General features: G+C 38.0%; 1 protein-coding gene across 2 annotated transcripts; it reads right to left on the minus strand.

Moving 5' to 3' along the window:
- Positions 1–1,528: 1,528 nt before the first annotated feature.
- On the minus strand, positions 1,529–9,637 carry LOC116599483 (olfactory receptor 51G2). 2 transcript variants are annotated; one of them, XM_032359341.1, is made up of 2 exons: positions 8,722–9,637; positions 1,529–1,563 (listed from the first exon to the last, which is right to left on the minus strand). In XM_032359341.1, exons 1-2 carry the CDS (start codon positions 9,635–9,637, stop codon positions 1,529–1,531), a joined length of 951 nt encoding a protein of 316 aa, XP_032215232.1. The 2 variants fall into 2 exon arrangements, with proteins under 2 accessions (XP_032215232.1, XP_032215234.1); XM_032359343.1 differs by lacking the exon at positions 1,529–1,563 and having other exon boundaries at positions 8,696–9,637.
- Between the last annotated feature and the right edge of the window lie 5,638 nt (positions 9,638–15,275).

A 15,275-nucleotide genomic window follows, 5' to 3' on the forward strand; every position in this document is an offset into this window, starting at 1 on the left:
TTTTTTTTTGTTGCTGTCTGCTTTGTGAAAAGCCAAGAATTGCCTCCCCTGTTATTTCTCTCAACTCAAATCTATTCTTACGACAGTGTCCACTATCTCACTTTATTTTCCATATCCAAACTGACATGAAATTCTTTTTTTTTTTTTTTTGGATGGAAAATCAAACTGTAGGCTTATTGGTTTTATTTTACACAGTGCCATATAATTTGTTTTAATTAATAAACTAGATGTTTTTGTTTCATGTAGGAATTTTCTTAGTGTTGTTTGCCTGTGGATTTTATGATATATTAGAAATTTTAATTATAGTAAATAAAAGTACTAATTAAACATGGTGTACCAGAACAGTTGTAAGAAATCAAGAAAATAATGCCAAAAACAAGATCTGTAATGTGCCTTTCTCTATTTCCTTCTTAGAGATCTAAATGTATAATTGATAGCCTCAGAAAAATAATTAGCTTCATTGATCATCATTATAATTTAGACTCCAAGAAAATAAGTTAGAGATAATTAGTCCAGCTTTTTCACTCTGTAAGGGAGGAAATGGATACCCCAAGTCGATGACCTGCTCAGACTTAACTATCATGCATGGTAGACCAAGAAGCTAGTTAGCCTGTCTCCTTCAATGCTCTTGCTCAGTTTCCCCTTTATGCTTAAGGGGGACGTACTCAAATGTTGGGTTTGGTGCAGATTCTTCCAGACTTCTACTTTCAGTCTGTGTTCCCAAAGGGAGACAATCCTTAAGGAAAATGAGTGTATGCCTAGAAATTCAGAATTAACCTTTGTGACAAAGTTATTTCTTCAAGATCCATTGGTAAAGCTCACTTGCCCATTGGAAGCCCAGCAGAAGAAACAGATTTGTTGATCCCTGGCCTTCATTATTATCCTTATTGTTACCCTCTCCCATTGGAGATTTTTTCCAAAGATTTTCAGAGTCCTCAGATGACCTCCAATCAGTCTCTGTACTTAAAAAAACAACATGCAGCTTATTGTCATTTGCTGACAAAATTTTGCTGAGTATCAAATGTTGGTTGTATCCATCTGTTCTTCCAATGAAGCCTAAAAAGTCTTAAGTGAAGCTGACCATACAGGTGATGTCTTCAGGCATACAGAGCCCATGGAATGGCCTCGACCATTTGCCAGTTGCATTGTAAGTCACTTTATTGTAGGTTTGATGACTTTGCAAGAAGAACTGCCACCTGACATCCAGGCAGTTGAGACAATGTTACAGCAGCCTCCAGATGCAAGCAGTCCCAAGCTTCTGGATGCACCTTGGGAACAGAATGTGGAGATTACAGAGCTCTCAATAATTCTCAGAGCAGAGATTGTATCTTCTCTGGCCTCTGTGGTAGTATTCTGATCAGTCTGACATGAAATTCTATAGGTGTTTTTCTCCCAACCATCTATCAATTTTTCCAGATCTATTTCTTCTGCTATAATCCTTATCCAAATCATCATCCTCCCATGCAAGAACGCTTTTATCAGGTCTTAATTTGGACCCTTCCTTCAATCTTACTCTCTAATTTGCTCTCTACTTTGCAGCCAGAGTGACCTTTTGTAAAACAACTAACGTTATCCACTTACTTAAAACACTCTTATTTTCTCTTACTACAATTGGGGTAAAGAACAGTCTTTGGTCCTAAAAAATCACCCCCCCATCCCCCACTGGCCCCAGCCACAATCTGGCTGCTGTGTCTTTTTCTACCTTATTTTGGGTCAAGAGGCTGAAAACACCTGGACCTCTTTGCTGTGGACACCATGAAAACTTAGGCTAGGATAAATAGACAACAGCTTGAGAACAAAGACGTACAAATGGGAAGGAGCCATGTAATTCATTGAGTACAATGAATTTTTGATTTGCAAATAAAGAACCAGAGCCCAGAAAAATGCAATGCCTTTCTTAAGGCCACACAACAAATGATAACTGAAATGGTTATAAGTGAATTTCAGAGTATTTCCATACTCAGAGTATTTCCATTTGTTTTGATGCTTAACTTCAACTTATTAAAGTAGATATTATAAGTCCCGAAAACTTCTGAAAAAAAAAAATCCAATGGGGTGAAAGAAGGGAGAAATTGGAAGAAAGGAGAATTACTTTTTTTGAGTTAAAGAACATGTCAGACGTTATTTATTCTAGACCTTCCAAAGGTGAGGGCACTGTAGGGTTGGTTCTGGGTGTGGTAGGTGGAAGAATTGAAACCATGAACAATGAAGGAAAGAAGGTGCTAGGATTTCACCGTTCTTCATGTGTGGTCAGATTTTTAGGAGGGAATAAGATCTTGGATGGGTTACTTTCGTGTTCTGGAGTAATTAGGCCAGATATTTGAGAGGCAAATATAGTGCATACACTTGATTAACGATATATAATTTATTCCATACTGTCCCAAATACATTATGCACAGTATCTCATTTAATCTTTGTGGCAAATATCTGAAGTAGATATTACTCCTGTCCAAAATTTATGGCTTTGAGAAATTAAGTGATTACTAAAATTTAAGGCCTGAGGACTGAACTCAGGTCTCTTTGGGGCCACTTGCCTTTGTTCTAAAGTTTTATGTTATGTCATCTTCCAGGATATAAACAAAACAGAAAAAAATGAAAGAATTGGTTATTCAGGGGATAATGATAGGCCAGATGTGCAAAGTGGTGGTCCACAGGACGAAGCTTGCAGAATAAGGCTTTGTTTCGTTCATAAAACTGTGAATTATTTAAAAATTGAACTAGTTCTCAACCTTTACAAAAATCATGAAATTTTACATAAGAACCTGGGCATTTTCTATGCTACATTTTAAAGAATGTATTTCATATTTTATCAAGTATTTTTTCAAAGCAACTTTTTGACTTTGTGCTATTCATATACAATAATATACTTTATTATTTCTAATTATCTAACCTTTTTTTTAGTATAGTTGACCCACAACATTATATTAGTTTCAGGTGTATAACATAGTGACTTACGGCCAATTAATCTGTGACAAAGGAGACAAGAATATACAATGGGGAAAAGGCAGTCTTTTCAATAAATGGTGCTGGGAAAACTGGACAGCTAAATGCAGAAAAATGAAACTGGACCACATTCTAACACCATACACTAAAATAAATTTAAAATGGATTAGAGACCTAAAGGTGAGACCTGAAACCATAAAACGCCTGAAAGAAAACACAGACAGGAATTTCTTTGACATTGGCTATAGAAACATTTTTCTAGATGTCTTCTCGAAAGAAAAGCAAAAATCAACTATTGGGACTACATCAAAATAAAAAGCTTTTATACAATGAAGGAAACCATAAACAAAGCCAAAAGCAACCTGCTGAATGGGAGAAGACACTTACAAATGGCATGTCTGATAAGGGATTAATACCCAAAATGTATAAAGAATTTCTACAGCTCAGCATAAAGAAAAACCCCAAAAATCTGATTTTAAAATGGGCAGAAGACCTGATTTTTATTTTCTTTTAAAAAATCAGTGCATCTATTACTATCGGCCCAGCATTCTGGAGCTGAATAGTTAAGTACCTTAAGACAGGGTTTGCCAGAGATCATAACCTACCATTTGCTATTTGTCTTCCAGAATTTTTCTTCACTCATTTACCTTACTTGGTGGCCTTCAGAGGGATTTGAGTTTATGTTCTCAGTTCTAAATTTTCTTTGAGAGAGGTAAATGAGAGAGTAGTCTTGCCTTATTATAGGTTTAATATATGATTCCAGGTCATGAATTTATTTCCGTACCATGGCCTTCTCTTCTAGGAGCCAGGGCCATAGATCCAAATGCTTAATTGACTCTACTTTTTAATGAGAATAATGATAATAATAATAATACTTCACAATTATTGATTGTTTACTAAGTACCATATATTATACCAAATGCTTTACATAATATATGGTACCTTTATTACATTTATTCCTCTATTAACCCATTAGGAGGTATTATTATCTATCTCTGTTTTGCAGATGAGAAAGTAGGAGCTTATAGGAGTAAAAAAACTTTCCTGGTCACACAGCTAGTAAGTGATGTAATCTGGATTCTTCTCAAGCCTATTTATTCCTGAGCTTGAGTTCTTAACCACTACACACTCTCTGTGTTGCATAGACAGCTGATGCTCAGTATCTTCAAAATGCAATAGATTAATTCTTCTCTTTAGGCCTGTTCCTTAGAAAGTATTCTTTATCTCACTAAGTAGAACTCTCATATACTTAATTTTTCAAAGCTCAAACCAGGAAGTAATCTTCATCCCTTCCTTCCTTGAGATATAGTATATGGCTTGGTGACTATAAGTTAATAGTACTGTCTTGTATACTTAACATTTTCCAAGAGAGCTGATCTTTTTTTTAAAGATTTTCTTTATTTATTTAGAGACAGAGAAAAGAGCATGCAGAAGCAGGAGTAGTGGCAGAAGGAGAGGAAGAGAGAGAATCTCCAGCAGACTCCACATCAAGCACGGAGCCCAATATGGAGCTGGATCTCACAACCCTGAGATCATGTCTTAAGCTGAAACCAAGAGTTGAATGCTTCCCTGACTGAGCCACCCAGGTGCCCCAAGAGAGCTGATCTTAAGTGTTCTTATCACACTACAAAAATTATGGACTATGGAATGTGATGCTATATTAATTAGCAGGATTATATAATCATTTCACAATTCATATATCAAAATATCATATTGTACACCTTAAATATATACAAGCTTTATTTATCAAGTATAACTCAATAAATCTGAAAAGACTGGAAGGTAGGAGAACAGTTAGAAGAGACACAGTAGTTCAAGTGAGAGATAATATTAATTAGACTTAAAGTGGTACCAATAGAAATAGAGGCATGTAACTTTATGGTTTTCCTGAGGTTTTGTGTGTACATAGACTACCAAAATACAAACCACACATGACACTCACACACATATTCTACTTTATTTTGTTTTGAATAAGTACCCTTGGATCTTCCACATGTAACACCCAAGGTTCATGTATATCCCTCATTGCAGAATGAGGCACTGGTTGTGGAAGGCATAACCTATTAAGAGTTAAATGTCAGGTGGGCTAGATAGCATCAGATTAAGCCCAACTTCAAATGGGAATTGACTTCACATAAACCTTGTAGTAGAGGTTTTTGTTTTTTGGTTTTTTTTTTTTTTTGGTTTTTTAAAGATTTTATTTATTTATTTGACAGAGAGAAATCACAAGTAGGCAGAGAGGCCGACAGAGAGAGAGGAAGAGAAGTAGGCCCCCTGCTGAGCAGAGAGCCTGATGTGGGACTTGATCCCACGACCCTGAGATCATGACCTGAGCCGAAGGCAGTGGCTTAACCCACTGAACCACCCAGGTGCCCCTGTTTTTTGTTTTTTTAAAGTTTTATTTATTTATTTGACAGGGAGAATGAGAAGGCATAAGCAGGGGAATTGTAGAGGGAGAGGGAGAAGCAGGCTACCTGCCAACCAGGGAGCCCGATGTAGGGGTTAATCCCAGGACCCTGGGATCACGACCCCAGCCAAAACAGATGCCAAACCATCAAGTTACCCAGGCACCCCTGTAGGAGATGTTTTATCTTTGGCCCTTTGCCACTCCCTTTCTTGATCCTGCACTGTGCAGGAACATGACATCCTCAATCTTCCCTCTAGATGTCTAAAACCCTACTTAGCAGCATTTTATCCAGACTTGCTTTCCTCACAAATACCTCCAAGACAAACTTACAAACACTGTATTGACATATATTACTCAAAAGATAATTTTTAAAAATTTTTATTTTAATTCCAGTATAGTTAACATACAGTGTTATATTCGTTTGAGATGTACAATATATTGATTCACCAATTCTATACATTATTCCATGCATATCACAATAAGTGTACTTTGTAGTCTCCATCACCTACTTAACCCATCACCCTACCTACCTCCCCTCTGGTAACCATGCATTTCTTCTCTATTGTTAAGAGTCTGTTTCTTGCTTTGTCTCCCTTCTTTTTTTCCTTTGCATTGTTTCTTAAATTCTGCATATGAGTGAAATCATATGGAATTTGTCTTTCTTTGTCTTATTTCACTCAGCATTTATTTCCCTTAGCTTATTTCACTTAGCATTATACTCTCTAGCTCCATTCATGTTGTTGTAAAAGGCAAGATTTCATTCTTTTTTATGGCTGAATAATGTTCCATTATGTATATATATTTAGATATATCTATATCTATATATAGAGAGAGAGATAGATAGATATAAAAGATGTGAAAGATATATATATCTTTGATGTGAAAGATGTGAAAGATATATATCTTTCACATCTTTTTTATCCATTCATCTATTGATGGACACTTGGGTTATTTCTATATGTTGTATCAGTGTTTTTGATTTTGAGGGTAAATACCCTGTGGTGCAATTACTGGATTAAAGATAATTTTATTTTTAACTTTTTGAGAAACCTCCATACTGTTTTCCACAGTGGCTGCACCAGTTTGCATTCCCACCAACAGTGTAAGAGTGTTCCTATTTCTTCACATCCTTGCCAACACTTGTTGTTTCTTGTATTTTTTATTTTAACCATTCTGACAAGTGTGAGATGATATCTCATTGTAGTTCTGATTTGTATTTCCCTGATGATGAGTGATGTTGAGCATCTTTTCATGTGTCTGTTGGTCATCCATATGTTTTCATGCCTTCTGCCTATTTTTAATTGCATGATTTTGTTTTGGGTGTTGATTTTTATATAATTTGGATACTTACCCCTTATCAGCTATGTCATTTGTAAAATATCTTTTTTTTTTATTTTGAGGTAGTCCCAATAGTTTATTTTTGTTTTTATTTCCCTTGGCTCAGGTGACATATTTAGAAAAATGTTGCTGTGGCTGATGTCAGAGAAATTACTGTCTAGGCTCTCTTCTAGGATTTTTATGGTTTTAGGTTTCACATTTATGTCTGAAAGATATATATATATATACATATATATATATATATATATATTTTTTTTTTTTTTTTTATTTCCAGCATAACAGTATTCATTATTTTTGCACCACACCCCGTGCTCCATGCAGTCCGTGCCCTCTATAATACCCACCACCTGGTACCCCAACCTCCCACCCCCCGTCCCTTCAAAACCCTCAGATTGTTTTTCAGAGTCCATAGTCTCTCATGGTTCACCTCCCCTTCCAATTTCCCCCAACTCCCTTCTCCACTCTAAGTCCCCATGTCCTCCATGCTATTTGTTATGCTCCACAAATAAGTGAAACCATATGATAATTGACTCTCTCTGCTTGACTTATTTCACTCAGCATAATCTCTTCGAGTCCCGTCCATGTTGCTACAAAAGTTGGGTATTCATCCTTTCTGATGGAGGCATAATACTCTATCCCCAGGGGTACAGGTCTGTGAATCACCAGGTTTACACACTTCACAGCACTCACCAAAGCACATACCCTCCCCAATGTCCATAATCCCACCCCCTTCTCCCAAACCCCCCCTTTTCTTTTTCTTGGGCAAAGTGGTGGCAAAATTGTAGTGGACAGATAAGAGGGTATAAGCAATTATCTCTTTTTGATTCCCAGGTTTATGATTTTTCTGGTATGGTCAGTGGCTCAACCTTTTTCTACTTATCACCTCCCCTTCCTTCACTCCCCTGTTCTCTGCTTTTCCCTGACATGCTAGGGAACAATGACAATAGAAACAACTTCAAATATTTCTTTAGATGCATTATTCTCTCTCTCTTACCTCTGCCTCAGTTTTGTACATTCTATTCCTTCAAATAAGACCATAATTTTCCTGTTTGATTGCCAAGCTCCAGTATGTTTCTTACACTGAGCCAACTCAAGGAAATCTTTCCTGACATTGTTTCTCCCAACTGAAAGAAGATACTCTTCTTTTTGCTCCTATATCCACTTCTTTTTATTTTGAGCAACCCAATTAACATGTAACTGTATAATAAACCATCTCCAAATTTAGCGTCTTAAAAAACAAACAAGCAAACAAACATTTATTGAGCTTGTAAATCTGCAGCTTGGGCTAGGTTCAGAGTAGGGTTGATTATTTTATTTGGTACCACCTGGAAAGGTGGGGAAAATGGGGTTTGGAATAATATGAAGATTTATTTACTCACTAGTAGATGATAATGATCCAACTAAGGCTGAGACCTTAGCTTGGTCTATTGGCTGGGACATCTACATGTGGCTTCTCCCTGTGGTCTCAGCTTCCTCTTGGTATGGTATTCACAGGCTTTGTTCAAAAAGCAAGCATTGATTGAGATAGAGATATAGATGGAAATAGAAATTAAGATAGAAAAGGAGGGAAAGAGAAAGTGTAGGAGAGGCATATACCCGTCTAAAATATATCACCTTTTGTGACCTAGCCTCAGCAGTCCTACAAGATCACTTCTTAAACATTCTGTTCACTGAGGCATTGACCAAGTCCTACACAGTTACAAGGAGAGAAAAAATGGACTCCATCTCTTGATAGGGGAGCGACAAGTTTCTGGAGGAAAATGTAGGATTAGAATTACCTCTTTGGCCATTTTTGGAAAAATATAATCTGCTATGTCATACTGCATTGTGCTTTCCCCCAATCAGGGCAAAGATAATTCTGCAAGAGCTGTGACTTCTGATCATTCCTTCATGTATTTGTTAAGTAAATAAATAATTGTCTCCTCCATTTTATGCACATTGGATATTATAAAAGATGAAGGAGTAAGGCTACACTTAAGGAATTAGTGCTTCTAAGACTAGACCCAACTAACAACAAAAGGCATGGGTTATGCGATCTCGGATCTGTTTGGTCTTCACACTGTAGACAATGGGGTTCATCAGGGGAGGGAATAGGAGGTACACAAAGCCCATGATCACCTGGACCAGATGAGGCGCCTGCTTCCCAAAGCGGTGGATGACAGACAAGCCAATCATGGGAGTGTAGAAGAGGAGTACAGCACATATGTGGGAAACACAGGTGTTAAGAGCTTTGAATCTCTCAGCTTTGGATGCAATAGACAGCACAGTACGCAGGATCAGGGCATAGGAGAAGAGAATGAGCAGTGAGTCTATACCTACTGTCGAAACAATGACAAACATGCCATAGATGCTATTGGCTTTGATGTCTGCACAGGCCAATTTCATCACTTCCTGGTGGAGGCAATAGGAATGTGAGAGAACCGGGGACCCACAATAAGGGAATCTTTTGAGCATAAAAGGCAATGGGAAAATGAGGGCTACACTGCGGCCCAGGGAAACCAGGCCAATCCTGCCAATGACCGTGTTGGTGAGAATGGAAGCATAGTGCAAGGGGAGACAAATGGCCACAAAGCGGTCAAAGGCCATGGAGAGTAGCACAGAAGACTCCAGGAAGGACAAGCAGTGAATGAAAAAGAGCTGAGCAAAACAGGCATCATGACCAATATCTCGTGCCCCAATCCAAAAGATGCCTAGTACTGTAGGGACGGTGCAAAGAGACAGACCCAGGTCAGTCAGAGCCAGCATGGACAAGAAAAGGTACATAGGTTCATGGAGTGAGGGCTCTGTTTTAATGATAAAAAGGATTGTACAGTTCCCCAGGATGGAAACCAGGTATATAAGGCACAATGGGATGGAGATCCAGATGTGCATGTGCTCCAACCCAGGAATGCCACTCAGCAGAAAGGTGGAGGAAATGTTGCGGTTGCTTTCCAGGGATCCCACAGTCATTGTGTGTGGAGGGAAGAGGAAAATTGGATTCCCTCCAAATTCTTGAAATGAATTCAGAAAAAGCTAGGGATTGTCCCTGGAAGAAATTTGAAAACAAACCAAACAAAACATTAGAATCAACTAGGACTAGAACTATACAGCTCTTCCAGAGCTCATTTCTTTCTGGCCCCTTATTCCCTTTAAACATTGTTTTAGAATTTTTTTTCTTTTTTTTCTCCTTCAAGCTAAGATATCTGACACTCTTCATTATTCTTGTTGGTTATACCTAACTTTGCCTTTTGAGAAGATCTTTAAACACTTCTCACCTTCCTCTTTTCCACTAGAACTCTCAATAATGTTCCAAAATTTGTTTCAACTTCTCTTCACTTCCCTTCTCTTACTTTACTTCCTTTGCTATTCTTTTATCTCTTTGCTTCCTTACTCCCTCCCTCACCCTCTATGCCTTCTCTTCTCCTCCTTTCTTTCCTTCCTCCTTTCTATCCTTCTTCCTCTTTCTCTCTCTTTCTTTCTTTTCTACTTCTGCTTGACTTCATCAGCTACATACAATTGCTAAGTGTAAACACAGATGAGTCCTTCACTCATCTTCTCATCTCATCTCATATGGAAGCCTAGCTTGATCTAGACGGCTCATATGCGCTACTCAGCTCACATAATTGCAGTTAGGACTGGAGAGTGAATGAATGGCTGTCTGTAAAGTGATTCTTGACTGCTGAAGTACCATATCAAAGCTCTGATTCTCCTATCAGTCAGTAACCTACATTCCCTAGAGATCTAGAATTCAACTGCTATGAACCTAGGTGGGGGAAAACCATCAACCATGACTACACCCCCAATTGCAAGATAGAGTCCATGAGAGTCCACAGAATAGAGGGCAGTAATGCTGGTAAGACATACTCTCTAGGTTAGGAAATGAAGGTTCATGAGAGTATAGTTACTGGGAAGAGGTCTTATGCCAGTTTAAGGCTCCTGAGTTTCAGAGCAGTCATCTGCCCACTTCCAATTCCTAACACCACTAGAATGTGAGATTAAAAAGGGCAGGGGCTTTGCTTTGTTTATTTTTGTAAAGACAGTGCTTAGGCACTCAGGATTTTTTTAAATGCATCAATAAAAGTTAAATTATTTAGTTAGCTGTTACTAACTTGGTGTATATTTTATTGCTTTAAAAAATCCTGTGAATAAAGTTCTATTAATAGTACCATATTATAGAAGAAGAAACAGAACTAGAGAAAATTAATATTTCTAAGATCAAAGATATAATAAATGGCCCAAATGAGATTTGAACTGATTTTTCTCTAGATTCCTGGATCTCAACAACCATTACACTTTCTTCCTGCATAGAGGACAGTTCACTGTCAACTAGAAGCGGTGAGCATAAGGTCAGGGGCTTAATAGATCTCCAAAAATGTTCTGGCTATTTAGCTAAGTTAATAAACTTACTAGAGACATACATGCAAATATATATGTAGACATTTTCTTCCTCACTCCACATACAGTGAAATTAGTTGCCAGTGTCATTAACTCACTGTCCACTTGAAGGTCAGATTGGCTCTTGTGTGTTGTTCCTCAGCTTCTGCTTCCGCCATGGTCAGTGATCACCACCTCCTTCATCAAAGTGAATTCAGAAGAGCTGTGATAAACTTACCTGTCATATGACAGGCACGCTACATGGTGGTTAACAATGTAAGTCATAAAACTTAAGGCAGGAAATCTTTTGACATGAAAATGAAAAAGGTAGTAAAGAAAGAATGTACATTGTTTAATAATATAAAAGTTTATTTATAATACCTGATGCACTTCTACTGTTTGCCAGATGCTGTGTTAGAAGCATTGCAAAAGAAGTAACATTGCAAGAAAAATCTTGCAAGTTAATATTATTACCTTGATTTGCAAATGAGGAGAGGCTTACAGAATTTGATGATGTATATTAAGTCATACCATCAATCACTGACAGAGCTGGAATTCAAACTTAAATCTCTGGAGTTCCAAGGAGCATTCTGGGCAGCTTTTAAGCTGAGACAGCCTAAAATGGGTGAAGATTGAATGACAAATAATAGAAATAGTCTTTGTGCCTCACCTTCTTTTAGCTCAAGATGGACTCTTTTTGGAATCAGAGTTTGTGAGTAACATTTTAAAAAGAATGGGGATCAGAAAGGAAGTTGAAGGAAGAGACCAGGACATAAGAGAAAATCGGGAGTAGTGAAGCAGGAGGTATCTGCCTAGGAAAGATCACCTTTAGCTTGTTGTCTGGGGAGATCTTAGTGAGGTAACTGTTCTAAGGGCTTCTTATTTAAAGGTCTTCAGAGTTTCAATTATCAGATTTGGTGAGGACTTCATTGTTCCTGACCAGTTGAAAAAGCAGCTGTCTAGAGTAGAAGGGAGTTGGAAATTTAGCAAATGGCCGGCTCTCAGCTGTTCTTGGAGAATACTTCCTAGGGGTTTTGGGCAAGTTCAATGGCTGCTTCCAATTCTATCACTCCGACTCCATGGTCACCCAAGAAAGTGTCCTTTCATGTCACAGACAAGCTTTTCTTTCAGACGATCACACTGCTTCTGGGCAGGAAACGAAGTGAATGAGTGCGAGAAAGCTGTTGTATCTTTGCTAAGTTAGTGCTAAAACCAGACCAGGGTTTGGTGAGCGAGATCTGACTTCAGTAGTCACCACCTTCCACAGGCACCCTCTATAGCCTTTCTTGTGCCTCAAAGGTCCTTCTCTCCCTTCCTTCTCCAGAGCTCAGGCTGAGCTTTCTGGGACCTCCTCTTGGCTCTACAAATTTGTCTCACATACCAAAGCTAGGTCTAGAGCCTCTGGGTCTTGCAACGGGGGAGAAGAAATGCTAATACTAGAGGCTCTTGGGCATATGGAGAGACTGGAGGGTGGGCTTTGAATTCTCTGATTTTTATGAAATTGTCTGAGGTCCCCACTAAGATTCTTTCAGGAATATTTAATGAATTCCCTATTAGGACTGGCTCCCTGGACCTCATTATCTTATACTTTGGGAATAAGGGAAAGAGAAGAGAAGAGTCTTAGGAGATATCTACATGAAAAGCCCAGAAGATGTCACACAGTGTAGCTACTTTTTAAAGATCTCATGAGATTTTGAACAACTCTGTAACTTTGGGGAAGCAGAATGGGTGTTAGTGTTAGTGTTTTATATATGATATATCATAACTCTATAGTTAATGCACATCAGCTGTGACAATGTGTATTGTGGATATCCATAACCATATGTAACCATAAAAGGGCCTTTTTAATTCAGTGCTTCCTCCATCACTAAAGGAGAAGAAAAGAGTCAGACCAAGTTCCTAAATATATTGTTACAGCTTTGAGTTTTGGTGCCCAAATAACCCTATATATATGTGTGTGTGTGTGTGTGTGTGTGTGTGTGTGTGTGTGTGTATGAATATAAATATATATTCCTGACTCTTGCCTACATTGAAAGACTCCATTTTCTCTTCCTGTCTCTGATCCACACAGACACAGAACTCAGCTCTAAGGTTTCTAGACATACAGGAGCTAATTGGAGAAACAAATTCATTCTTATAGCCTTCTAGGAAACATGAGCTCCTTCAAAGGATAGCTAAACCAGGGAGTTTTATATGTCAATACAGGGATATGAGGAATTAATCATCCATTTTTTAGACTTTGAAAGCTGACAGGCAAGACATTTTAGAGGGAGGCGTGGAGGCTGTTTCAGTGTTTTCATTACTCACCTACTTAGTGTCCAGCTACTTGAATCTAATTTGGGAATATAAAATATAAATATTAAGGAATATCCAGATCCCCTCACTAACCATAAGAGGTTATTCCAATTAATTGGCCTGATTGGTCCCCGAAGAATGTTCTGGGATTCTTCTTGTGGCCACATTCCATTAATTTTTGGTCAAGCACATTGTAGACACACTTGAGTGTTGTGAAGCAATATTTCTCAAATCAGAGTCCCCAGATAATCAGGATCAGAATCACTGTCATGCTTGTTAAAATGCAGATCTGGGCCTTATCCCTATAATGCAGAATCAAAAACTAACATTAGTGACAACCACAAAAGTCTAAGACTTTTCATATATCCTTGTCCTTATGATTTGTTTTCAACTCTGATTCCAGAGTTTTTTATTCCCTCTATTATTAAAAAAAAAAAAAAAAAAAAAAAAAAGTGCATCTTCACCTTTTACCTGGAATTCATTTCAAAACACAGTTACCTCTTGTTAGTTTGCTAGGACCACCATAACAAAATACCACAGACTAGTTGGCTTAACAACAGAAATTTATTTTCTCATGGTTTTTGAGGCCAGCAAAGTCCAACATCAAGGTGTTGACGGTTTGGTTTCTTCCAAGACCCCTCTCCCTGGAGTGCAAATGGCCATCTTTTCTCTGTGTTCTCACATGGCCTTTCTTCTGTGTATGAATATCTTTGATGTCTCTTGCTCTTCTTATAAAGACATGAGTCATACTGGCTTAGGGCCAACTCTGAAAGCCTGAGTTTAACTTAATGGCTTCCAAAAGACCTTACCTCCAAATAGAGTTACATTCTGAGGTATTGAGGGCTGGGATTTCAACATATGAATGGGGGGCATAATTCATCCCATAATATGTATATGTATACATAACATGTATCTTATCATCCAGTCTTTTTTTTTCACCCATTTAACAAATATTTTATAACAGAAATAACTCCCCCCTCCATAAAAACACAGAAGCAATATTTATTTATAGCCTCTGAGTCCAAGTACTGAGAAAAAAAAAAAGTAGTGTTCGATATGTTTTGAAAGAAAATAGGTTTGAGTCTCAGATGTTATGGAGGTGGGGGGAGACTGATTTAGTCTTTGAACAGCTTTGATTAGAAGGAGCATAGAATTTGATCATATTATAGGGAAGATATCCTGCCTTCTTTAAATCTTAGCTACTCAGCTTCTTTGAGGGAAAAATAGGATATGATGTGGGAAGAGACTTGCCCCTCCCCACAAAAGGGTCCATATGTCCTAGCCCAGAAAGAGCAGGAGAAAGAAACAAGATAGAGGCAGAATATAAGGGAATACCTTGTACATAAAGATGCTGCCTGGAGGAAATACCAGCTGTGAGACACTAAAGGGACCTAAAGAGAATATTATTGGATGGAACTTAGACAAACTGATGCAAAAATTCATCTTGTTTTTTGTTTTTGTTTTTAATTTCATCATGGTTTTAAAATTCTTGTTATTACAATTTTTCCATGTATTTAGTTGGCAGATGTTTATGAAGAAGACAGACGATTTAGAAAAAAAATAAGCAGAATACCTGGGTGGCTTAGTGGGGTAAAGCCCCTACCTTCAGCTCAGGTCATGATCCCAGGGTCCTGGGATCAAGCCCCGCATCGGGCTCTCTGCTCAGCAGGGAGCCTGCTTCCCCCTCTCTCTCTGCCTGCCTCTCTGCCTACTTGTGATCTCTGTCTGTCAAATAAACAAATAAAATCTTAAAAAAAGAAAGAAAGAAAGAAAATAAGCAATATTTCTCCTCCTGTGCATCCTAGTTGTATGAGTAAAGTTGTTTCCTATCTGTATTTACAGAATGCCCACTATGTATAGTTCCCAGGAACATGCCATGCTATTTCACATCCTTTTTTCCCCTTTGTCTCTACTGAGGCAAATAGATGTCCATTCATCT

This window comes from Mustela erminea, chromosome 9 (assembly GCF_009829155.1).
Source record: "Mustela erminea isolate mMusErm1 chromosome 9, mMusErm1.Pri, whole genome shotgun sequence".
Taxonomy (NCBI): Eukaryota; Metazoa; Chordata; class Mammalia; order Carnivora; family Mustelidae; genus Mustela; species Mustela erminea.